This window comes from Pristis pectinata, chromosome 28 (assembly GCF_009764475.1).
Source record: "Pristis pectinata isolate sPriPec2 chromosome 28, sPriPec2.1.pri, whole genome shotgun sequence".
In the NCBI taxonomy this organism is placed as follows: Eukaryota; Metazoa; Chordata; class Chondrichthyes; order Rhinopristiformes; family Pristidae; genus Pristis; species Pristis pectinata.
In genome coordinates this window covers 20,528,757-20,553,784 of record NC_067432.1, presented here as the reverse complement: position 1 = coordinate 20,553,784, position 25,028 = coordinate 20,528,757, and the positions used below count along the sequence as shown (strand labels likewise).

Sequence of the window (25,028 nt, the reverse complement as noted above, 5' to 3'; positions counted from 1 at the left end):
GATATTTATGCCCAGAAATTGGATCACGCGATGCCACATATCTCTGCGCCCATGAAGAGTAAGCCTCATGTTTCACGTGGTTTGTGATTTTCCTCTCAAGTCCCCCAAGCTTCTGACATGCTGTGTACAGAGGAGCCCAGCCATGCAGTGGCCTCCAACAGGGTGCAGGACAAGCCCAAGATGACACCTCCATAATTTTCTAACTCTTCTTAGTCTAAGTGGAATGTTTGACTTTATTAAAAAAATGCATACATAATTAAAATGAATATTTAATCTTTGAAGTTATTTTCCAGCACAGTTAGTTTATTGTACAGGAATTGTAATTCTGAGTCCATCAAGCTTAGACAATACTTTCTTTAAAGAAACAAGGAGGCAGGGGAGAAATGAAATGTTAAGATTTAGATTCCTTGCATCTTGCAGAATTAGTAGTTGTTTTCTGTCATTTTGCTGGTTTGCAATTTATATTTAACACCATGACTTGATTTGAGGTTTCTGTTCAGTGCAATAATTTATAAATATCTTAAGAGCTCTATTTGATCATAAGAACTGGAGAAAGAATTGCATGCTTGACCACTGGGCTGATTTGGTGGTTCTCCTCCCAGGTATAAAGGTGGTGCAGCCTCTTCTGCTGTTTGTGCTTTTTCCATGGCTGATGTCATGAGAGCCTTCGCTGGAAGGTACATGGAGGTGAACCGGGAAACACAGCAGTGGTATCCTTACAACCAGAATCCCCCAGAGCCAAGACCAGGTGCTGTAAGTATCACTCATACAGGATCTTTCGAGAAACACATCGGCTTTTTAATGTCTGTGTGGAAAGCTTTCTTAATTTGCGGCAGTCCAATGTACATAAGCAACTGTAGTTCCCATTTCATTCTCGAATATTTGCTTATTTTCTGTTCACCAGTAAAGTTCTTGCAAAGAGCAGCCACTTCCAGTTCACACACCTTACTTAGAACATAAGAAACAGAAGCACAAGGAAGCTGTTCTGCCCCTTGTGCCTGCCCTTAGTTTCAATAAAATCATGGCTGATCTTTTACCTCAGTGCCACTTTCCTGCACTAACCCCATATATTTTGATTCTCTTATTAACCAAAAATCTAGCCAGCTCTGTCTTCAGTATACTCAGTGACTAAGCCACGATGTTGTGCTGAACTAGTTAAGCTAATGATACCTAACTAAACTAATCCCTTCTGCCTGCACATGATCCATATCCCTCTATTCTCTGCATATTCATGTGCCTATCTAAGAGCCTCTAAATACCACTGTCATATCTGCCTCCAGCACCACTCCTGGCAGCACATTCCAGGCACCCACCACTCTCTGTGTAAAAAAAACTTGCCCCACACATCTCCTTTGAACTTTCCCCCTCTCACCTTAAATACATGCCTTCCAGTATTAGAAATTTCGAACCTGGGAAGAAGATACCAGCTGTCTATTCTATAACTTTCATAATTTTATAATCTTCTCACCTCTGAGAACTTGTTCTCATCTCTGCACTGAATCGCTGCATTCTTATCTTGAGGTTGTGACTTCTGGTTCTAAATACCTCAACCAGTGGAAATATAAAATCTGCACCTGCCCTGTAAAGCCCCTTAAGAATTTTGTACATGTCAATGAGACAACCTCTTGTTCTTCTAAACCGAGTAGTGCCAGCCTAATGCGCTTAATCTTTCCTCATAGGATAAACCCACCATCCCAAAAAACAATCAGTTGAACCTTCCCTGCATTCCTTCTATTAGAAATATATCCTTCTACGGACAGGGAGAACAGACCTGTGCACAGTAGTTCAGACACAGTGTCATCAGGGCTCTATGTAATTGGAACTAGATGTCTCTACTTTTGTACATGAGTTACAAACATCTGTTGATCCCTGCCTTGAATATACTCACTCCCTGACCCTCCAGAGATTCCAAAGATTCATTCCTTCTGGGTGAAGACATTTCTCACCTCAGGCCTAAATGGCCAATCCCTTATTTTGAAACTTTGACACCTGGTTCTGAACAGTTCAGCCAGTGGTTCTACTCTGTCAATTGTACTTTCCAATTAGTTCACCTCTCTTCTATACCCAAGCCGTCTTAATCTCTCCTCACAGAATGCACACTCCCACCCACTGCTCAATCCAGTAAACAATGTGGTGAACCTTCATTGCACCCCTCTATCACAAGCATAATCTTCCTGAGGTAGGGAGAATAGACCTGTACACAATATGGCAGTATGGTCTCACCAGAGCCCTATATAATTCCAGTTACTGCTGTTATTACACCTCCTGTACATTTCTGTACTTGCTGTTCTTACAATATATAGTCAGCAGTTAATCTACAATTGCTTTGTCAAAGTTTCCTGTGAAACTTTACCTTATACTTTGACACAGTGTGGTCACAGGTCCAGGCCATTGGGTGTTCTGATGAACTGAGTCTCAGATGTTTCTGTCCAAGCTCAATGACTATGTTATCCTGGAAAGCAGAGGCAGCACCCACTTTAGCTCTCCACTTGTCTTAATACTGTCTCTGCTGCCCACAAAACCCTCACATCCAATGGCTGGTGTAGGAAGTGCTTGTCACCATGACTGAGACAATTTGATCAGCTGCCTTTCCCTCTTCTCCTCTCCCCCTGCTTATGAAGCCAAGCTCTCTGAACTTGCATTGTTCTTTAATTTTTCTCATATTGCCTCTATTATAAACCTGCAGACTCAACTATTTCAATGCGCTCCTGGCCATCTCCCTAACCTCTACACTTCTGCGACTGACTACATCCAAAATCTGTTTCTATTCATGTCTTAACTTGTTAAGTCCTGTTATTTCATCAACACTGAGCAATAGATATCCAGAATTACTGTTGACGAATTGTATTTGTCATATACAGAACTGTTAGGCACTTATAAGGAACGAGTGAGTGTGCACAAAGCACAAGTCATAGACTATATTTACTATAATCATTATTTGATCTGCACAGCTTTCCATGTGTTGTCACGCCCAATGACGTCCAGTTAACTTCATTCATAATTTTGTGTGCTATGAATTTGACTGTATGTCCTGGACAAATTTGCCTGTGCCCATTTCTCCATTATCACCCACAGGCTCTGCCTTCTATGCAGCATGTGTTACGATACCATAACTGCTGCATGCTAAGCCATTTGTATCCTCAACAGACCAGACCAGTTTTGAAAATGCGTGTTCATCCTCTGCCATGTTATTCCTGTCTTGTCGCTCTTTCTCAAGTTGGGAAACAGCTTTCATATCCCATTCCCAGGAAGGGAAGCTTCCCTTCTTGCTCAAATCTGTGTCCATATGCCTGATCAAAAAAGAGTTCCTCTGTTCACCTGTGATACGAATCACAAGCCCCCACATGGGGATCAATGATACAGGTTTGTGCAATTTGATACTATCCACACTAAAATGTTTTGACAGGTCTATAGCTGGATGAATGAGCTATTCTTTATTTAAAGGGCTCATTAGCTGCTTGAAGGGTGTGTACGGAAAATGTGCAATAACTGTCCGCTTCCTGTCACTTCCTGTTGATAAATTCATGGTGCATGAAATGACCAACTGCAGAAATGGCTCTAACTCCTGGTTTTGACTGACTGCAAGGGGCAAACAAAAATTATATAAGCTCTGATCTTGTAACTTAATTTATGCACCCACAGTTTGGGTGCTGGTGTTAAAGCAGCAAAAACACATTTGCCTCAGGACATCAGTCATTTCTAAGAGAAGATTGTATTGCTCCTCAGAAACATTGGAGCCCGTGTAAGTCATTCAACCCTTCAAGCCTGTTCTGCTGATCAATTCAATCATGACTTATCTGTCCATCAATTCCAAGGTTGTCAGAGCTATTTAATGAGCAGCACCACTTTCAAGAGATGGAGAAGGGAGAGTGGTCCATTAGCTCCAGGTGAAAAAAACAAGAACTAGAAAATGCAATTCACATTAATGCCACAACTTAAAAGAGATAATCTGCTCTTTGTAGCAGCAGAGTTACATTTAACATCAGTGCTCATTGTTCGTCCTGTTGTATGTGGGTACTCTTTTATCCTAGCTCTTTCAGTAGTTGGAATGGGTTACTGCTTTCAGTACATCAGCTTCCAGAGTATAGACAGATGGTTAATAAGACTTGCAATTAAAATTTGCAGCAAAGTGTCTCAGCAGTAGCAGTGTGGTAGAAAAATCAGAACAATTGGGTTCAAAATATTTCTGTGGTAGAGAGAGAGTACTGCATGTATTGTGTCCTTCATGTTTTCATGATGTCCTAGATTATCGGACACTTAGTGACCTTCTGTTTTTCCAAATTGCAAGCATGTTGTTTGTGTCAACAAAAGCGGCAGCTAATTTGCATATAGCCAGTCCCCCCAAATGTAGGCAGGATAAGTGACTGGTTTAAATTAACCATGTTATTGGTTGGAAGGTCACTGTTGGCCAGGACACCAAGAGAAAGGTCCCATGGGATATTTTATGTCAATGCAGATGAAGCCAACAGTCAATCTTATCCATAAGATCCAGCACTTTCTCAATATGCCACCAAGGTCCCTGAGTTGTGAAGTGCTCAGCTCTTGAAGCAATGCTTGGATCCACAGCCGGGACATTTGGAGGCAGGTGAGCAGCCACTGAGCCAAATCAAAAGCTGGTGTTCTTCAGGGAAGATTTCATGATTTGGTCAGGATCGGCACCTGTAGTCTAAAAACTAGCATGTCATTGTTCTGCATTCTTTCAGAGCATGGTTTCCTCACTAACAGCAGAATCACCCCCAAAATTTTATTAAGTTCTTTGTTTAACCCATTATGGAAGCAATTTGAACAGGTACAGTTTAGCTAACTGGGTTCTCCCTGATAACCTTGGACAATGTTTATCCCCCTACCTTCCACACCAATGCAATTGATCGTCCTCACATTCCAACTTATAGGAGCCTACAGAGGATAAAATTGGCAGCCCTTTTTCTTACATTGCAGTAGCCTCTGTGCTACAAATGTGTTTCATTTGGGCAGTGAAAGATGCTTTATAAGTTCTTTCCTTCCCTGATTATTGCTGAATGGGGACTGTACAAAGCTCAGACAAATAGCACATTACTACCTAATAGTAATTCATCACAATGTTTGGTAAAATGGCATCATAATTGGCCACATGCAGAATATTTCTAACGTTTGAACTAACAAGTGGTTGTTATTTTCAGAAAAATCATAGCAATTGGAGCTGACAATTGAAACAAGAATCCTCTTGTTGATCTCCAGTTAAAATGTTGATGCAAGACAATTGAAAAAAATTGTCTTCAAAACACTTCGAATTCATTCATATACTTGAGCAAAGTTCAGATCTATTTTTGCAAACATTTGGGAATGTCAATAAATATCCACACCCTTGAAATGAGAGATTGATCAGTAGAGTGCTCTCTGCTCCTGAGTGCTTGATGATCCATTATCCATTTGAGTGATTTGTGCCTGATTCACAAACTTTGAGTAGATTGGGAGGGCATAAAGAAATATGACAATACAGCTGGTATAGATTAAATGCCCAAATCTCCTAAAGACCATTCTTTTCAAGTGTCCTATAAATTCTAATTGGCATTCTAAAAGGCTTGTTGAACAGTGATATTCTGCTTGAGTCGAGCTCATCTCAACCATAAATTGGAGAATCGAGTGCAAATGCCTGGTTAGCTTGGAAAATGGAAGCATAGGCAGCTGGTCCTCATTGGCTAGTATTCTGATTTGATTGCTGCTGCTCACCAGGGTTGGAGTTTCACATATTCAGAGTCTGTGACTTGGAATCGATAAAACTTACCACAAACTGTAATGTAATGAAAGAAGAAAGAAAGGCCTTCATGACCTCTGGAACCTTAAAGTCTTGGACACCTAACAATATACATTTTGAAGAATAGTCACTGTTGTAATGTAGGAACAATTTGTGCACAGCAAACTCCCAGAATGTGATAGAGGACAACTAATCTTTTTGTTTAGTTATGTTGTTGTTGAAAAACATTGACCGGGACATTGGAAGAACATCTTGGCTGATCTTCAGTGTAGTGCCATGGGATCCTTTGCATTAAGGAAGAGCAGGGTTTATCATCATTGGAAGGTGGAACCTCTGAAAATGTAGCTCTCCTTCAGTACTGTAATAGAGTATCAGCCTGGGTTATATTCTTATGCCTCTGCTGACTCTTGATCCATATACCTGTGACTCCTGTAAGAATACTTCCCACTGAGTCAAGGTTGATGCCCCTGACTGACGTAAAAGACCTCTCTAACATTTACAGTTGCATGCCCACATTTTATTACCACACCATTGAAACCATCGTTATATTCATACCACCAACGGGAACTGATTTATGGGTACCTACTCTAAAAGGGAGGGAGTGATGGTATCACATATGTCCGTAGCTTACTTTGAGGGTCCTTGGTTGTAGGTACAGACTAGAAAAACAGGCATTGTCCTTGGAAAATGAGAACAAATTATTTAATCGATGTGTCAAGACTAGGAATGGTTATAGTGGAGTATATCTGAATAAATGGTTTCCACTGGCAGGGTGGGAGGGTTAATAGGTGGAGTCCTTTCAGATTCCAGCTTGGCAGATTAGCATAAAATGATGGTGGTTTTGCGAGACAACAGTGGCTCCTTGTCCATCTTTCACTCCCTTTCACCTCACTGTTGAAGGCTGGGTCTTAAAGTGCCTGGACCCTAGACTCTGAAGTTGCCTCCTTAAACACCTCTGCCTTTCAGTAAAACCAGCCCCTTTCATCTCAAGCCAACTAATTTCCCTTTAAATGTCTGGATTTGCCCACGGGAAGTGCCTTGGGATGTTTTGCTATGATTGCCGGTACTTGCCTTTGCTCCTGGTTGGACGGTGACTGGATTGGCCGAATTGGCAGCCATTGACTGACCAGCTGACCCCTGCTTGCTGATAGAACCAGCCCATCACCACATCACTGGGCATCAGCAGGCAGCCTCTGCCACCAATAATCCAGGTTCTGTTGAGATTTGTCTGAGGGACCTCTGCCTTAGTCCTGGGGAAGGGTCTCAGCTCCATAAGGGACTTGGGTTGAGGTTGAGGTAGAGACAACAGTAGTTCCTGAATTTAGAAATGTTCAGTTTGCAAATTTTTGCTATCACACCATTGATTCATTGGAATACATGTCTTTGATTTACAAATCTATTTAACACTGTAAAGAATAGCACACAATTCTCTGTCCATAAGAACACACTGTACCAAAATACCCATGTGTTTTTTCCCGGCCTTTTCAATTTACACAATTTTGCTGAATAAAACACTTTACAGAGACAGATTCCTTTTGTGAATCTAGAAGTCAAGGCCTGATAAAGAGAGTTGAACCAGTTCAGGGCAAAAAGGGATTGGATCTGAATCACACAGGCTGCAGCTCCATGCAAATGGGACTAGCTTGGATGGGTATCTTGGTCAGCATTGACCAGTTGAGCCGAAGGGCCTGTTTCCATGCTGTCTGACCCTATGACGAGGTACAGGGCTGAAGTATTGGTTCATGATCGCTATACCATTTGCCCTTTGAAATTTACCTGCAGGCAGTCACAGGCTGTTCTGTGGGTTCCCAGTGCTACTGCCTAGTATCAGTGACTGATGAATAGGACAGTAGGCAAAACACTGTCCAATCCTTGGTCTGAATGAAGTGGTGTTAAGCTGCAGTTAAAGCTCAACTTAACCAAGCGAGAAATAGCACTTGAGAGAGCACTCTGTACTACCTCAATGCACCGTGTAATGAATTGACCTGTATGATCGGTATGCAAGACACGTTTTTCACTGTACCTTGGTACAAGTGACAATAATATACCAATACCTTCATTCTTTTAGTGTCGCAGGGAAATATATATTTGTGCATGATTATAGAACATTCTAAAGATAGTTGAAGAATCACTCAGTTAAAAATCAAATTAATAACAAAATAGCTGAAAAATTATCTATTCATTTTATGAGGGACATTGACATCATTCATGTCCACCAAATTGAACATTCAGGATGTGAATAATTATCCACTCAGCTGGCTCTAAGAGACAAGAGTAGGGCTTGACTTGAAATGCCTTTTTTCCTGGGGGGTATCTTTCAGCCACTTCATCAGTTTGTATGAGAGCAGTTTTTTTTAATTTAAAAAATAAACAATTCAGAACAAACACAGTGCAAAATACAAAAGCTTAACATACATGGTTGTTACATTCAGTAGTGTAAAACGTAAGGAGAGAAAAAAAACACACAAACATAGCACCATTGCCACTTATGTGGCTCCCTAAGGTGATACTCCTTTCATTGTTTGAGGGGCTTTCCCACCCTACTCAGCCCCTCCATGTGTGGTAGCGAAAGGAACCGAGACTGTGGTCTTTTCCCACAGAGCCTTAGCCTTGGCTGCACTGAGCTTCAGTGCATCCCTCAGCACGTACTCCTGCAGCCTGGACTGTGCCATTCAGCAGTATTCCCTTACAGACATCTCACTGTGCTGGAAGACCAACAAGTTTCGGGCAGACCAGAGGGCATCCTTCACTGAGTTGATGACCTTCCAGCAGCATGACAGCAGTCAGTAATGATGATGAGGCTGGTGTGATGTGAGATTTGCTGGTGAGGGGGAGCTTCTTTGTGAGTATGACAGGGTTGATGAGGCTTTGCTGAGCTGTGCACATTGTAGCTGTTAATGTTGGGTAAGAAGCCAGCAAATGGTGCTTTGGACATGCAGATGCTTGGTTAAAGGTGCAGTGTAAATGTTAATTAATGAATGCAAACTTTCTTTTGTTATCTCTCTCAGTGCATTACAGACAGTGTCAGAGCCATGAACATAACTTCTTCATTCCAAATGCCAGACAAAGTATTGAATTTTGCAAAGGACCATTTCCTGATGGAAGAGAGCGTCAAGAGCCAACCCGTTCTGATGAAGAAGCATGTAAAGTACACCCAGCTCGCTGTGGACAGAGTCCAAACCATCCATGGGCAGTATGATGTTCTGTTTGTGGGTACAGGTATGGAGAGTTAATCAGACAGCATATCTCTACAGGTCGTTCCCAGGTTATAAACACCTGACTTATAGACACCCCTAAATATGAACAAGCTCCCATAATATTATTAAATTCATAGTCCAACATTTGGTTCCTACGAGCAGCAGAATTAGTTTCCTCTTGCTCTTCACTTTTAGTAATTGTTCTTTCTTATCAGTCTCATGTGCTTTTGATGCTATTCATTACAATACTGTGGAGGTACAGTTACCATATTGAGTGATTTTTGTATATTTTCCAACTTAACTACAAAATTGATTTCTGGACATAGGTAAAAATGGAAGCTGTTCTACTGGGGATGGTCTATACTTCAGTTATTTCACAGAGAAAATCCAGAAAGTAGATGCTTTCTTAGAAAGCTGCCTTGCTTCTGTGGCATTCACTGCTATGCAGTGCTCCTTCATTTATTGCCATTCCTTCCTGTTTTGGAAGCAGATAACAATCGGTAACAACAGATGCAACAATTGCAGCTCTGCTTTTAATTAGTGGCATAAACTATCAGGAAAGGCTGAACCATCCCATGCTGTTAGCTAGAAAAGTGAAAAACAACAGGTAATCGATTAGAAGTCTTTTAATTATAGTAAAGGGCTGATAAATTGACATGGCAAAGGTGTTTCACTGTGTTGGTTGATGAAAACCCAGGAGCCATAAGCATAAGATGGTCACTGATAGGGAATCTGGGGAGGACTCTCAGCCCAGAAAGTGATTAACACAAGAAGCAGTTAAAAGCAAGCTATATGAGAGAGATAAAAAAAGTTGAAGCTAATTGAGAAGGTGAAGGAGCAATTCATTTGCACTTCTTCCAGTCTAGTGTACTCATTCAGCATTCACATATCCTCTGCATCAGAGAAGCCAAACACAGACTGTGTGATATGCTTTGCGGAGCACCCATGTTGAGTCAGTAGGAGTGACACTGAGTCTCCGGTTACCTGCCACTTTAATACACCATCCCACTCTCACTCGAACCTTTTTGTTTGTGGCCTCCTGCAGCGCTACAAGGCCCAATGCAAGCTCGAGCTACAACACCTCATCTTTTGTTTGTGCACAATGCAGCCTGCAGTACTCAGGTTCGAATTCTTCAAATTTGGGTAACTCATACTCTCTTTCTTTTGGGATGTGGGAGGAAACCAGAGTACCCAGAGAAACCCCACATGGTCACAGGGAGGACATGCAAACTCCACCCAGATAGTACCTGAGGTCAGGATTGAACCTGGGTCACTGGAGCTGTGAGGCAGCAGCTCTACCAGCTGCACAACTGTGTCCACTGTCTCAACAGTCTTGGTTCATCATCCACACACAGAGACTTCCCAGGTAGAAGTGGTACACCGCTCCATCTTCAGGGCCAGTGTGGATACCAATTCTGTTCACAGTGCCGCAGATCAACAACAAACTGAAGTGTTTTTGATCTCCTGGTTGGTACCTGACCAATAGAAACACTCTGCTCAGCTGCAGGCCTGAAATAGCGAAGGTTATTTTAATGATCACCTTTGTAAATTAAAATTAGCTGCGGTGAAGAGGAGGGAGGGGGAATGATATCAGCTCAGCCATTTTAATACTCATGGATGATAAATGTTATCACCGTTATTTTTTGTAATTTCTTCACTAAATCTGTTCAACTGGACACAAAAATTTAGTTAATACAGAGTAGATCACCAGTAAATGAGAGAGGAAATGGCTTTCTCTCTCTTCAGGAAAGCATGGTCCCTGTAAATGTGACTCTCTCAGATCATTGCAGAAATTGTGGACCACAGTTCTTACCAACTGATGACTTTCAATAAAAACCTGTCTTTCAAGACTAGCAATTCAATAATTTGTCACGTGGTTAAAAATGCTGAACAGATGAAAAAAATTTAGTGCTTCAAGATAGCTTCTTAATAGCTTATGAGGGAGATCCTCAGATACTGTCAAATCCACAGTGGAAGATGACATCTTAATAATAAATGCCTATTGCATACATTTGAGATGAAATATATTTACATTGTGTGAAAATATTGCCACTGAATCTTCTTACTTTAAAAATGTACAGCAATATTATTTCTTGTTTACTTGACAGATACTGGAATATTGCACAAAGCCATAAATGTGAATCATAAGGTACACATTATTGAGGAAATTACTCTGTTTGCTGATCCACAACCAGTGCAGAACCTGATTCTGGATTCAAAGCAGGTACAGATTTTATTAAGAGTGACTTTTTGTTTCCTCAAGGAGGCTAAATAAACTGTTTTGCATCTCAGGCAACACTGTAATAAATGCTGAGACATGGCTGATTCCCTGAAAAGCTGTTTGGTTTAATTTTATTTTTCTCCCCAGCTATCAATCACAGTAAGATTACAAAGCACTTCCACCCGGAATTTGTGTGTTAAATAAACAGTGGTGGGGGTGGGCAGTGGAGAATGGAGAAAGGAATAGTAAATTAATGGAGAAGTAAGAAATTTTAGATTGCTGTTTTGCTAACTTCACCCTCATCTCATTGAGAATATGTCAGACAGTGGGAGGGATCACCAGTGATTGACAGCATGGCTGGCTGCCATGTGAACCCTCCTTTCCTGAAACACAACTGTCTTTGTGCTGTTCACTAGGATGATAGCCCTGTGTGGCATGAACACAATGGGCTCCTTCTGTGCTGTGTTTCTGAGATTCACTGGCAAGAGGGCTTAGGGGATCCCAGTATCTGGGCACGGGGGACAGGAGCACACTCATATCATACTGCATGTTATTCTTGAACTCAGAACCAGTCTCCGGTCACCAGGAATGCTTGGTAAGGGGTTCTATCCTGAAGCTCTCTGGCTCAGAAACAGAAATGCTGCCACTAATGAAAGGCTCACATTTGGATTGAATTATAGAGTTGGTGTTGTCTCAGACCCTGTGTCTCAATGTTGAATCCAGGCATGGTATGGATTGGCAATCTTTTAAAACCAATTCATTTGCAACATTTAATGTTACACTCAAATATATATTTCCATTGTAATGAATTGCTCAGTCACTCTGCAAATATTATGAATGTGGATTCATCAGTCTGTTGTCTGGAAAGCAAACTAAGAATGTGTTTCTCCTCAATCTGCAGGGCATGTTATATGCATCTTCATACTCAGGAGTGGTTCAGCTGTCTGTCTCCAATTGCACCATTTACCAGAGCTGTGGAGAGTGTATCCTGGCCAGGGACCCTTACTGTGCCTGGGACAGGAACAGGTGCAGAGACATACGAGGACTGCAGATGGACCCGTAAGTGGCTTTACCGTGAACGTATCCAAATCTCTGATGGAGGGGTGTTGGCCATGATGTTGACTGGAGCAGGGCTCAGAACAATGGGGAGGAGTTGGGTCTGGCTCGCAAACAGACTGTGAAAGATGGGTAGGAGAAATCAGAGCTGGATGGGATGTTGAGAGCAGGACCAGAGATTGGGAGGTTGGGGAGGTTGACTAGCAAGAGCAGAGGTGGGGAAGTGAAGGGGAGAACAAGATGGGGAGAAGATTGAAGGCAGGGGCAGTGATCGCGGAAGCTTGGTAGTTATAATGCAGTTGTTATCCAAACCTTGACACGTTAGGGGAAAATTGCAGAGCTGAGAAGTGTTCAAAGATTTGCCAGGAGCCTTAGAGGAACCACTCCTGCTCTACCTGTCCCACAGACTCTACGATAGAGTGTAAATTATGGAAATAAAAGCCCTCAGAAATAGTGTCGTATTTCTGGGAATACAGTGGAGTCAAGCCCAATTCTTAACACAAGAGAAGGGAGAGAATAAATTTCAGGGCAAGACCTGCAATGTTTAGGTTAAAGGAGAATGGTGTTAAGTTGCATTCGTGGCGTTAATGGCGAAGGTGGAATCAGTTACCTCTAAATAACTGACCATCCAACATATATCCACTGAATTGCAATAGGTGAAGCTCAGTCTTCTTGTCACCATTTATTTGACAGTTTCCCCAAGGTCTGGGAAAGCCAGACAACTACATAAAATAGAAAATATCCTGTTGATATTAGAGGCATACAGCCACCTAAAAAGAACCTGACCATATCCTGAGAGCGATAGGTTGCTCTCCCACCAATCACATCTGAACTAAAACTGAAAGTAGGGTGGATGGAGGTGCGTTTCATTTCCATAGTGTAGCGGTAGCGTAACGCTATTACAGTGCCAGTGACCCCGGTTCAATTCCCGCCACTGTCTGTAAGGAGTTTGTACGTCCTCCCCATGTCTGCGTGGGTTTCCTCCAGGTGCTCTGGTTTCCTCCCACATTCCAAAGGCATACAGGTTAGGAGCTGTGGGCATGCTATGTTGGTGCTGGAAGAGTGGCGACGCTTGCGGGCTGCCACCAGCACATTCGCAGCAACGCAAAAAGACGCATTTCATTGTGTATTTTGATGTACACGTGACTAATAACCTCCCATTCAACCCAGAACCTCCTGCCTCCCTCCACACCCTGATTTGGGGATTGAAATGTTAAGTCTGCTTCACTCGCCATCAAGGCAGCATTGGCTTTTGAGTATTCCCATTGTTATTTATTTCGGCAACAGTTTGCTTTTGTTTTCAAGTTAATTCACACTGCTCCGTGTTAGCATAATTGGATGCTGAATATTTTCAAAACCCTCCAAAGCTACAAACATAAGGAAAGAGTTATGCTTACCTCTAAATAACTGCCCATCCAACATATATCCATTGAATTGCAATAGGTGAAGCTCAACCTTGTACACAGCAGAAGGATAGAGAAAAGTAATCTAATTATTTGCATTAAATGGAGAAATGTCTAGAGGAATGGAAGATATCCTGTTAGCTCAGGTGGCAGAGTGACTGTGGCTGCTGATCTTCCAAAGCAATTGCACTTGCTGACCTCCTGAAATCTGCAGTCACCTTCTGTTCTGCAAATACTCTCTGCCGGCGCAATTAATCTCTGAGTGACTTCGTTTATTGCTTATTTAAATAGCACAGCGCAGTGTTTAAAGGACACAGACATTCCTTGACAGCAAAATAATAGATGCTGCATTACATAAGGCTATTCTTCTTACAAAACAGGCACCAATCAACTAGCATACAAAGAAAGAACTTGCATCTTCATAGTAACTTTCCCAACCATGTGGCATTCTAAGTCACTTTATAGTCAGCAGAGTATTTGTGCAGTGTGGTTATTGTGGAAATGTTGGAAAAACAGCATCCGATAAGTCACAGAATGACAACAAGCAGACAATTTGCTTTAGTGATGCTAATGGGGGATAAATATTGGCCACAACACTGGGAAGAACTCAGTACCATGCAAGGCCAGACACTTCCTCATCTTAATAGCCCATATGAGAGGTGGCACCTCCACCCATGCAGCACTCCCTCACTACTGCAATAAAGGATCAGCTGAATTTTGTCCTCACATTTCAAGTGGGAGCCCATTGCTACCTGCCGAACCATGGATGACACTGATGTGTAATGACATGGCCAATGAAATGGAAGACATGCTCACATCCAGTTAAAATGGATAAACAATTCCTGTTACTCTTTTCCCAAAATTTGTTGGGATTATCAGGAAGCTTTCTGTTATGCACCTGAAGAGTTTTTCCCAACTTGGACCGATGCAGCGGAGGTCAGGCACCCACTGTTAAAGCCACACAGTTTCTCCTGGTTCTGGGGAAAAATGCGACCGACTGCTCAGATTAATTTCTTTACTGAGGGGACCTGAAAGACGTCGACGTTATTAAATCTTGGTGTGAAATGAAAAACTAATCCGATCTCCTATTGATATTAACTTCTTTATGTAAAGAAAGAACTTCAGGCATTGAAGAGTCATCAGTGCATGGTAGTCACACAAGAAGCATGACTGGGATGATGCACCACTATGGTTTCAGCTGATTGTCCATGCACTGATTTAAGTGGGTTAAATGGTCAAGTTTGATGACAGGTATGCTACCCTCGACATCAAATGTTACAATCGGTGCATTCATCACCTGCTTTACATCTGCCAATAATTAGTATTAATCCTGTCCTGATTATTAACATGTGGGCAATTGGAAAAAGGATTGAGTAATTGATCCCTTACACAACACTGAATACTACACAAGAGCACAAGAGTCAGCAGGACATTTGGCCCCCTGAGCTTAATCTGCTCTTCATTATGATTATGACTGATCCAATCTTGGCCACAACACCACTTTCCCAGCCTCTCCCCCTACCCCCTTTACTCCTACTAACACAGAATGTTTTGTTTACAGACTTTGGAAGCAAGACATTGAGAACGGCAGGCCAGGACAACACTGCTGGCAGCCAAATGATTCATTATTGGAACCCAGGGCTTTGCGACCACATCGTAAGTGTTTCCTACACTCCTGCTCTGGAAGACAGTTACTTATGCTCTATTATGTAATCTTATAACTGCTTTAAATATTGCATTTCTTTCATAATCAGTATGGGGACGGGTTAGCAACAAGATAGTGAAAAACAATCGCTAATAACAAAATTGTCTGGAAGAGAGCACTCAATTTTCAAATATTCCAGCAAGTTTTGAATGTCTTGAATGGGCTTCTGACAACAATAGTTTACACCTTGGATACTCCCTTCATTCTGATACAACATTGGCAGCAATGTGCTTCAGCTCCCCAGACGCTAAGCTGTGGATTTCCATCCCAAATCTCTCGCTCTCTCCCTCTTATTCCTACTTTAAGACATTTCTTAAAACCTTTGTCATTGGTCAAGCTATTAGTCATCTACAGTAATGTCTCAATGCGGCTCAAAATCGAACTTCCTTTGATTACATTCCTGTGAAATCTCCTGGTCCACCTGTCAAAGAATGCTAAAATTCTCATCCTCTTGTTCAAATCTCTCCATGTCCTTGCCCCTGTATGTATCTCCATCCCTATAATACTCCAGTATTTCCATGCCACTCTAACTTGGGCCTCTTTTTGCACCCTTGTTTTCCCTTGTCTCCATGAATGATGGATGTACTTTCATCCCTTAAGCCTCTGTGAAGAATCTCTAACCCCCACCTCTCTGCCACCCTCTCCTCCTTTAAACTGTTGCTTACAACATATTGGTCTGTCTAAGGTTTTGGTCCTGTTAAGAGGTTAATTATTGCCTGGTAATGCTTCTGTGAAGTACCTCGGGATGTTTTATTTGCACCTTGGACTGCATTATTTGTTTTCTTGAGTAACTGTATATATCCATCAAAAGATTAGTTATAAGGTCAACATTGCCTTGGGGTATCTGTCCTTTGCTGATATGAAGCAATATGTGTAAATTCCATTTTAATGCATACACCAGATCACTGCCAGAAAGTTCCCATGGGACTAAAGTAAATTAGTCAATTTGCATACATATTTTAAGATATTGTTTGCACTGAACCCCACTTCAGTAGTTTAATGGCAGCTACCAAATTATGCATGGATCTTACTCATATTTCTGAAGCATGCCATCAATAGCAAAGATCACATGGCCAAAAACAGCTATTAGTAGGATGTGCAGACTTCAGCATTTCTTATTATACTGCAGAGTCATTTAGAATTGTGCAAAAATTACAGCACAGAAGCCCAATAAGTCTGTACTAATATTTAGCTCTACATGCACCTCCTTGAAGTCAGCTTCTACTGACACAATCAACATGTCCTCCTATCCCCTTCACCCTCATGTAATCAACCAGCTTCTCTTTAGATGCTTCTTTGCTAATCACCTTATCAACTCGGTGTGGAAGTATGTTCTCATCAGTCTTACTCCATATTTTCTTCAACGTCCTGTTGGATTTATTAGCGGCCATCTCGTAGTGATGACCTGTGGTTCTGGTCTCCCCTCCAAGTGGAAACATCCTCTCTGCATTCACCCTACCAAGTCCCTTTGTCATTTTAAGGACTTCAGTTTTCAGCCTTCCCTTTGCAAAGGAAAAGAGCCCCAGCCAGTTCAGTCTTTTCCAACAGTTATAACTGCTCTGTGAACATCAATTCTGAAAACCAGCACTCAGGCATGTGAACTACAAGCTCACATTCCCAACTGCACTCTTCTGGCAGAGAGCTCTACCCGCTGCCCATGTAGATTGGGCAGCAGCAGGCATATTGCCCACAGTTTTCCATCCATCGAGTTGATAGATGGAAGATTACACCACAAAGTCTGTTTGGTGTACACCTGTCCATCATGCTGTCGGGTGCTAACCTGTCATTTGGTTGGTCAATAATAAAGCCAAGTGCAGGCTTCAAGGTAATTAAATTGACACTTCAATATGTGAATAAATTGAAAAATAGGCAAACCCTCTGTAATCAAGGTAGATTCTCACACTGATGCTTATTCCTGTGCTTTCCTCTTTGTCAGAATTCTTTTGCTGCTTAGTGTTGAAGAGGTTTCCATATTTAGAAAGGGCCCTTTCATGGCTGCGTGTCATCCCAAAGGACCTCACTGTCAGTGCTTTTGGGGTGTATTTTTATTAAAATAAGAATCCTCTCCAGGTGCATCACAGCTCTGCCCAAGACCACAAGCAATTGCAGAGAGTTGTGAATGCAGCCCAGTCCATCACGCAAACCAGCTTCCTCTTCATCGATTCCGTGTACACTTTCCGCTGCCCTTGGAAAACTGCCAACATAATCAAGGACCCCTCCCATCCTGGTCATTCTCTCTTCTCTCCCCTCCCATTAGGCAGAAGATACAAAAGCTTAAGAACATGTACCACAGGCTCAAGGGCAGCTTCTGTGTCACTATTATAAGACTCTTGAATAGACCTCTTATACGCTAAAGATGAAACTCTTGATCTCACAATCTACCTTGTCAGGGCTCTTGTACATTATTTGTCTACCTGCACTGCATTTTCTCTCTAACTGTAACACTATAATCTGTATTCTTTTTTTCCTTTTGTACTACCTCGATGTACTTATGTATGAAATGATCTGTCTGGATGGCATGCAAACAAGAGCTTTTCACTGTATCTCAGCAGGCACAGTAGTGTAGTGGTTAGTGTAACACTATTACAGCGCCAGTGATCCGGGTTCAATTCCAGCTGCTGTCTGTAAGGAGTTTGTACGTTCTCCCTTTGTCTGCGTGGGTTTCCTCCGGGTGCTCTGGTTTCTTCCCACGTTCCAAAGACATACGGGTTAGGAAATTGTGGGCATGTTATGTTGGTGCCGGAAGCATGGCGACATTTGTGGGCTGCCCCCAGAACATTCTACGCAAAGATGCATTTCACTGTGTGTTTTGATGTACATGTGACTAATAAAGATATCTTAAACATGTGACAATAATAAACCAATTACCAATTATCAAAATTGAACTATTTATAAGCCCCCCCCCCCCAAAGTCGATGCCTGTGAAGTGTGCTTTACTATCTTCCTTTATTCCGTTTCTCTTATCAACAGGTACTGCCCCCTGTGAGCCCGTCACTGTGCCAGCCAATAGTTTTAAGGTGCTACCGTGCAACGTGCAGTCAAACTTTGCTACAAGGAAGTGGGTGCACAACGGGGCAGTGGCAGATGCTGCATTCATGGTGCTTCCTGATGGTGGGATTATTGCCACAGCAGAACCTCTGGGTGTATTCGAGTGTTGGGCCATTGAAGAAGACTTCTGGCTGCTGGTTGCAAACTACTGCGTGAGGTTGGATCTTTCTTCTGAAGCCACGACCTTGCATGCATCCAGAAAGTCTATTGCAGTGTTGAGTAGAGGGTCTGGATTGCAGGACAAAGGGATTGTGATAAACCCTCTCAGCAGTGAGAGCCGGTTTTCACAACACACCAATGGGAAGAACTACTGGATGGAGTTTGTAACTGTAAGCGTGGTCTTCGGATTAACGGTTGCTGTCTCATCTCTGGTCTTTTTGTACCGGAACAGAGACAGAATGAAGTCACTAATTAAGGATGGCGAGTGTTCAAATATACCACAGAAGAAACAAAGGAAGATCGAGATCCAGCACGAAAGTCTCCCGTTAAATGGAAACCCAGTTCAAGTAGCAGCGTCTGAGCATCACAAAGGTTACCAAAGCCTGAATGACAAACATATCTGCAGTACCCCAGTGCTGGAAAACACTCTCAGTGCCAAGGACTCTGGGTATACCCAGTCCCCAAACAACCAAACCAACCAAAAAAACTTGTACGTGGAGATTTCAGCGCATTGCCTGCAGCCCCGGGTACGGATCGGCCCTGAAATCAAAGACTCGGTGGTGTGAAACATCAGAGGGCAGAGCGAGGTAGCACCCGTGCCAATGTGGCCTTGGGAAAAGGGACCAACCACACAGAATTGGAAAGCGTAAGGCTTGGCAGCTCAAAAGACAGAAACATTTGTACTGTGCCATTTAGTCTACCCCTTCAGTATGTAAACCACATGCATGGATGGTTATTGGTGTGTCAATCACGCTTTAGTAAACACGTGTGTCTGTCATCATCAGCCAAACCGCATGGAGCAGTGCATGAATGACAACTTTCCCCCATTTGTTTGCAAGTTTGGGCTCAAGAATCATGACTTTGACTTTTTATTTTGGTGAGGTGGAGAGTGATCGTAAGACTTCTCTGAGTGGAAATTAAGCGATGCCCTGTGCCAAGTAAACTGGAGCATGCATTCAGAGATAATAACAGGAGTTGCTGGAAGTGGCTCTGCTACCTGTCGTTGATTGTATGTGACATAACCAAACACCACATAAAGCATTATGTCATTTTACTGCAGTTATTGGGCACTATATTTACTGTTTCATCCAGTGTATCCTCTGACATCCTTGTGAATGCAGGAAGCCCGCTCGTAACCCTGTCCCTTTATGTGAAATAGACAGACTGATGACTTATTACAAATGGATATCATCATGTAGCATACAGAACCAGAATACATTTCTCCATTTCCATAACAATTATAATATATCTTTGCAGGTGGAGGAAAAAGTTGTGAAAAATAATAATGTGGTTTCAAGAAAAAGGTCAATTGAAAATTGTACTAGTGATTCCTTTGTAATCTGACAGAATTTTTTATATATTGTTGAAAAAGGAACTGAGATAAAGGACTAGTTATAATGTATGTTCTTACTTTTGTAGGCAATTACAACAGTTGGTTGGGCACACGTGTATTTGGCTAAGTAAGCTCTGGTATTTGGACAGTATGTCCATGGGTCATGGGATATGTATTAAGTTTACATACCTTATTGAATGGATAACTAACAATCTTGCCTGACAACATCTTGGCTTCTTAGTTAAACTGGTAAAATTATAGTGGTTCACGAATTTGAAGAATTTTAATCTGTCCATTGTGTAGAAAAGACAAATGTAACAATGTGTCCTTGGACTGAGGATACATTGGGAAGGTTCTATGGCTGCAAGTGTCAGTTTGCATCCTTTACAGGACCTTGAATGTATTAAAATGTCCAAAAACATTTCAGAATGAAGAAGTTTAGCAACAGAGAGGGAAGTGGCAGTCGAAGACTTGTTTAACTAGGTAGGCACTTCATGCATGGTGGACGATGAGCATGAGACTACTTCCTTAGATGTAGCAGTCAGTATCAATGTTTATGTGGTTAAAGATAGAGCTGGGAAAGATTCTGTGGAAGGCAGAAATTTAAAACTTTCCTACTACCTAGAGACCAGAGGTGCTTCCTTTTTAGATAGTTGAGCATGTAGCCCTGATGAAATACGAAAGTTGGATCTTAAGGCACTTTGTTAAGGTCCTAACCTTTCATTGGCTAAGGTTGTTGCCTTGAGATTGGCCTTCAGGCATCTTTTGGGTGCTAAGTGGGTGCTTAAACTAAATCAGAGGCTGCAAAGAAAAGGTGAAAATGGGACATCCTTGTTTTAAGAAATCGTCATCATTGTGGTTTACTCCCTTTGAAGAACATTGAAGCCCCTTTGCACATTGCAGTGACTACATCCCAACAGGCAACCTCTGTACTGTTGAAGTGGGTCAGCATTTTTGAAAAGAACTCTCCATGAACAGGGATGGGAAGGGACAATGGAAGACAGGGAACAAGAGGGGTTGCAAGGGAGTAAAAAGGGGTGAACATACATAGGTCTCTCCAGGGAAATTCCTCCCCCCCCCACAATCTATGAAGTTATGAAGTGGGCCCTCAGAGATACTGAGTGGTCCTCAACCCTTTCTGTCAGCTTTGGGTTTGGGCCACAGGTTGAGGGGTTAATGACCTGCAGTTAACAATTCACAGAGCTCTCGACCTGAACAAAGTTATAGGGGGTGCTTTTTACATTGAAAATCATTGATGAATATTAATTTCTCGTATTCAGTGTAATGTAGTTCTCACTTCAGTGTGCAAAAATCACAAAGGTTATAAGTTGTGATCTTTTGATCTACTTTCTGACCTCAAGTAAACAAAATGTGCTTTGATGAAGTAATTATGTACAGGAAATATGACCGGGACACAAAACCTGTGTTAGAGTGAGTAACGTAAAATTTCTAGGCAGCAGTCTTAGCCAATGAAATATCAATGCCTGGGCAAAGTTCCAGTTTCCCATTGGATGGGACTTCAACAGAAAGTGAGCCCAAACACTTCAACATAAGTGCAAGGTTGCGCATAATTTACGTATTAAAACATGAGCATTTGGGTCCAATTTTTAGGTACGTCATTGAATACATAATGAAAAACCCCAATTTCCTTATATTTCCTTTTAGAACAAACCTTAGATGAGATTCAAGTTTCTGTTTCTCAGCAGCATAGAATATAAATACAGGTCATAGAGTCATAGAGCACAGAAACAGGCCCTTCGGCGCATCAAATCAGCACTGACCATCAAGCACCCATTCACACCAATTCCATTTCATTCTCCCCATGTTCCCATTAACTTCCCCCAGATTCCACCACTAACATCGCACTCGCCTGCGCACAAAAAGCAATTATCAATGGCTATTTAACCTACCAACTTGCATGTCTTTGGCATGTGGGAAGAAACTAGAATAATCAGAGGAAATCCAACCAGTCACAGGGAGAACATGTGACCTCCACACAGTCAGCACTGGAGCTATTAAACACTGCCCTCTATATGATAGGTTTTTACAAGTACAATTGTTTCTGTCAGGGAGGTATGTGCAAGTATCTGGTGGGCTTCTCTGAAGTAATCCCATGAAAAGATAATCAACGACCTACAATTCTCTAGCTTTCATTCTCTTTCCTGACTTAACACCTGGATTCGCAATTTCTTTCCACTTTCTTCTTAATGAACCTGATTTTTCATGCAAGTGTTTTCACAGTTCACATATTCCAGCAAGGATGCATAAATAATAACATAACCAGCGATGTAAGTGTGAAAAGATGGTTTGAAAAATATGTCTGAGTATAAATATGTTTTCATTTTACCCAACTGTTCAAATTGATGGGAAATCTTTAATGTGCAAAGCCAGACTTTAGTGCAAGTGCAGTGGATGGTCCTGTATGTAAAGGAACTCTCCTTTTATGGATCAACATGCTTAAAACTGTGGCATGCAGCCTGTTGCTTGCTCATTGTTATCCAGAAGATCTGATAACATGTTATCTGATCTAAAATATCATGTAACTTTCCATAGAATTTACAACACAGAAACATAGGGATGGGAATAGACCATTCAGCCTCTCAAGTCTGTTCTGTTAGTCAGCTAGACCCTGGACGATATGTATCTTCATTGCCTCTATTTGCTTTGGTCAACAGGTCCACACCAGCAGGTTATTACTCTGCACAAGCCTTCCATCACTCAACTCTCTGCCTCCCTATCAGCATTTCCTTCTAATCCTTTCCTCCTACCACTTCTTCCCTTGATTTCCCCCGATGCCATTATTTTCAGGTTTCCCATCCTCCTCTTTTTCCCCTTCCCACAACCACTCCAGCTGTCCCTGATAATTGAATATTTCAAACTTGGTTGCCGCTGACTTCCAGGATGAAAAGCTGTCTCATCATTTCCTCCCAAAGAGCAACTTGAAAATGTGACAAGCACATCAAAAAGGCATTTGAGTTTTAACTGACAGATTATATTACCACTATGGCACAAACTTCCACTTGAGAACTAAGCCTATTCTTAAATGATCTGAGTACCTTTTAACTCGGTGTGCATGCGGTGTTCCATTTTACTGCTTTTTGTAGTGAATATTTGAGGAAATAATTTTTTAAACAAATGTAATAACATTATCAGTTGCTAATTAAAATATAATTTTATGAGAGAACTCAAGCAAAGTTTTACAAAGGTACACTTGTAATAATTCTTAAAATTTATGCTATAACACTCTGTATATTAATCAGTTAAACACAAACCACCAATCTCCAACTGGTAACTGTTGTTTTCCGACTTCCTATGCACTATGTATAAAATCTTTCTGTTGGGTACCAGTGGCTGCACATTGCCATTTAAGTTTGGGCTTTTTGCACACATGCTTGTAAATATTGTATTGATTGTGTTTGTGTATTTTCTGTAAATTGTGATAAAGGTGTTGCCCATTATCCCTCCACCTTTACAGACAGAATTCTTAAACTGTTAAGTGTTTTGTTACAAATGTTTATTTGCCTTTTGTAAATTGCTGTAGTAGTGTAATAATTCCAACAGAAAATTGTCTTAGCATTTGGCATTTTCATTGTGTTAGGTGTAGGCTTGGCAGTCTTAATTAATGAAAGCTGATGAAAGTAATCTAAATAGCTCTCTGCTCTTGTGTGTCTGTTTTTATAATCAAATGCTATCAGAAAGCAATGACCAAACATAAAATGTCTTTTCAGATGTTATTTTTCTGAAGTTTTCTACAGTTGGCCTGAAAATATCATTGTCCTTTATACTTGTGAAGGCTGCAGTGGCTAATTTTAAATTGAAAAACATTTTTAGTATTGAGTGCTACTATGTGAATGTTACGATGGTATATGTTACTCATGGTTTAAGAAGGAAAATAATTTGTTTGGATTGCTGAGGATAAAGTTAGAGACAAATCAGATTGATTAAGAATGCTAAAGAACATTGAGATGGAAGATGTTCCAAAGCATTCTAAGTGTGCAACCCTCAACAATTACCCTTAATAGGTAAGGATACTTCAAAAATAATCCACTGGTCATAAAGCACTTTGAGATCTCCTGTGGACTTTATAAGGCAGTGCATAATTGCAGCTTCTTAAAAAAACATTTATTTTAGTATGTTTTATGATATACCAAAGTTACTTATTATTAATAATAATGTGACCGATTTGTACAGGTTCACAACCTTTGATGCAGATGATTAATGCATTCTAATTATTGAACAATATTAACATTGACTGATATAATTATTTTAATAGAAAGCACCCAACTAGGCCATGGGCTGGTGAGAATAGTGGGATTTAGGTCAGTGCTTAAACATGGATTATGTGTGGATCTAGAACCTTCTGAATGAATCGTCTTATTGTTTGTAAAATGGAAATATAAATAAATAGATGAGGGGAGGAATTTGTTATTTTAAAGTATCTGATGCAAATGACAGTCTACACTTTTGGAGTCTATATCAAAAAATACCGTCAGAGACTGCCAAGCCTTCTAGATAGCACTAAAGCAACAATTGTGCTTGTTTAGTGTTTTGTATGTTAATCTTGTAATTGTATTGTATTATTAAAAAGGCACTTTATTTCCTTTTGTTTGTAATAAAACAATAAAAATGCTGTATTTTGGTACTGATATTTGTGAATGAGTTTTGGCAATTTGGCCTTGCAAGTCTGGTATTAAAGTTCAGCAGACCTACCCGTGCTTAAGGTTGGCAGTGGAAGAAAGACTGGGAGAAATTCTGATATAGTGGGTGTGCCAAACAGGCAGTGGATGGGCTCCCAGTTAACCATGAAATAAAGTTGTTTGATTCCATGCTGAAGTTGAATTTCACATCTCATCCATGCCTGATGTGATGCAATTTATTCATTCATTCATTCATTCATCTTTCAGTGTCTCGATGTCATTGGCAAAGCTGACATTTATTGCCCATACCTAATTGCCCTCAAAAAGGTGGTGATGAGCCACCTGGGGAATCATCATCCTAGCACTCCATACCCACCAGCACTACAGCAGAAGTACTCCAGCAGTTCAAGGTGGTGGAAGTTCCAGGATTTAGACCCAGTGCCAATGAATGAACAGTGACATATTTCCAAGTGAGGAAGGCACTAAACTTGGAGGAGTACCTGCAGGTGGTCATCTTTCTTCAATCTTTTTATTA

At 41.3% G+C, this 25,028-nt stretch overlaps 1 protein-coding gene across 5 annotated transcripts in view; it reads left to right on the top strand.

Annotated features, from left to right (window-relative positions):
- sema4ba (sema domain, immunoglobulin domain (Ig), transmembrane domain (TM) and short cytoplasmic domain, (semaphorin) 4Ba) overlaps positions 1-24,488 on the top strand; it is a 340,196-nt gene extending 315,708 nt beyond the window's left edge. For all 5 annotated transcript variants that reach the window (XM_052040699.1, XM_052040700.1, XM_052040697.1 and 2 more), the window contains 6 exons: positions 603-753; positions 8,743-8,953; positions 11,040-11,155; positions 12,054-12,211; positions 15,173-15,267; positions 18,287-24,488. In XM_052040699.1, the coding sequence (XP_051896659.1) occupies positions 603-753; positions 8,743-8,953; positions 11,040-11,155; positions 12,054-12,211; positions 15,173-15,267; positions 18,287-19,089 (1,534 nt within the window). In that variant the 3' untranslated portion in view covers positions 19,090-24,488. The remainder of the gene's footprint in view (positions 1-602; positions 754-8,742; positions 8,954-11,039; positions 11,156-12,053; positions 12,212-15,172; positions 15,268-18,286) is intronic.
- The last annotated feature ends 540 nt before the right edge of the window (positions 24,489-25,028 follow it).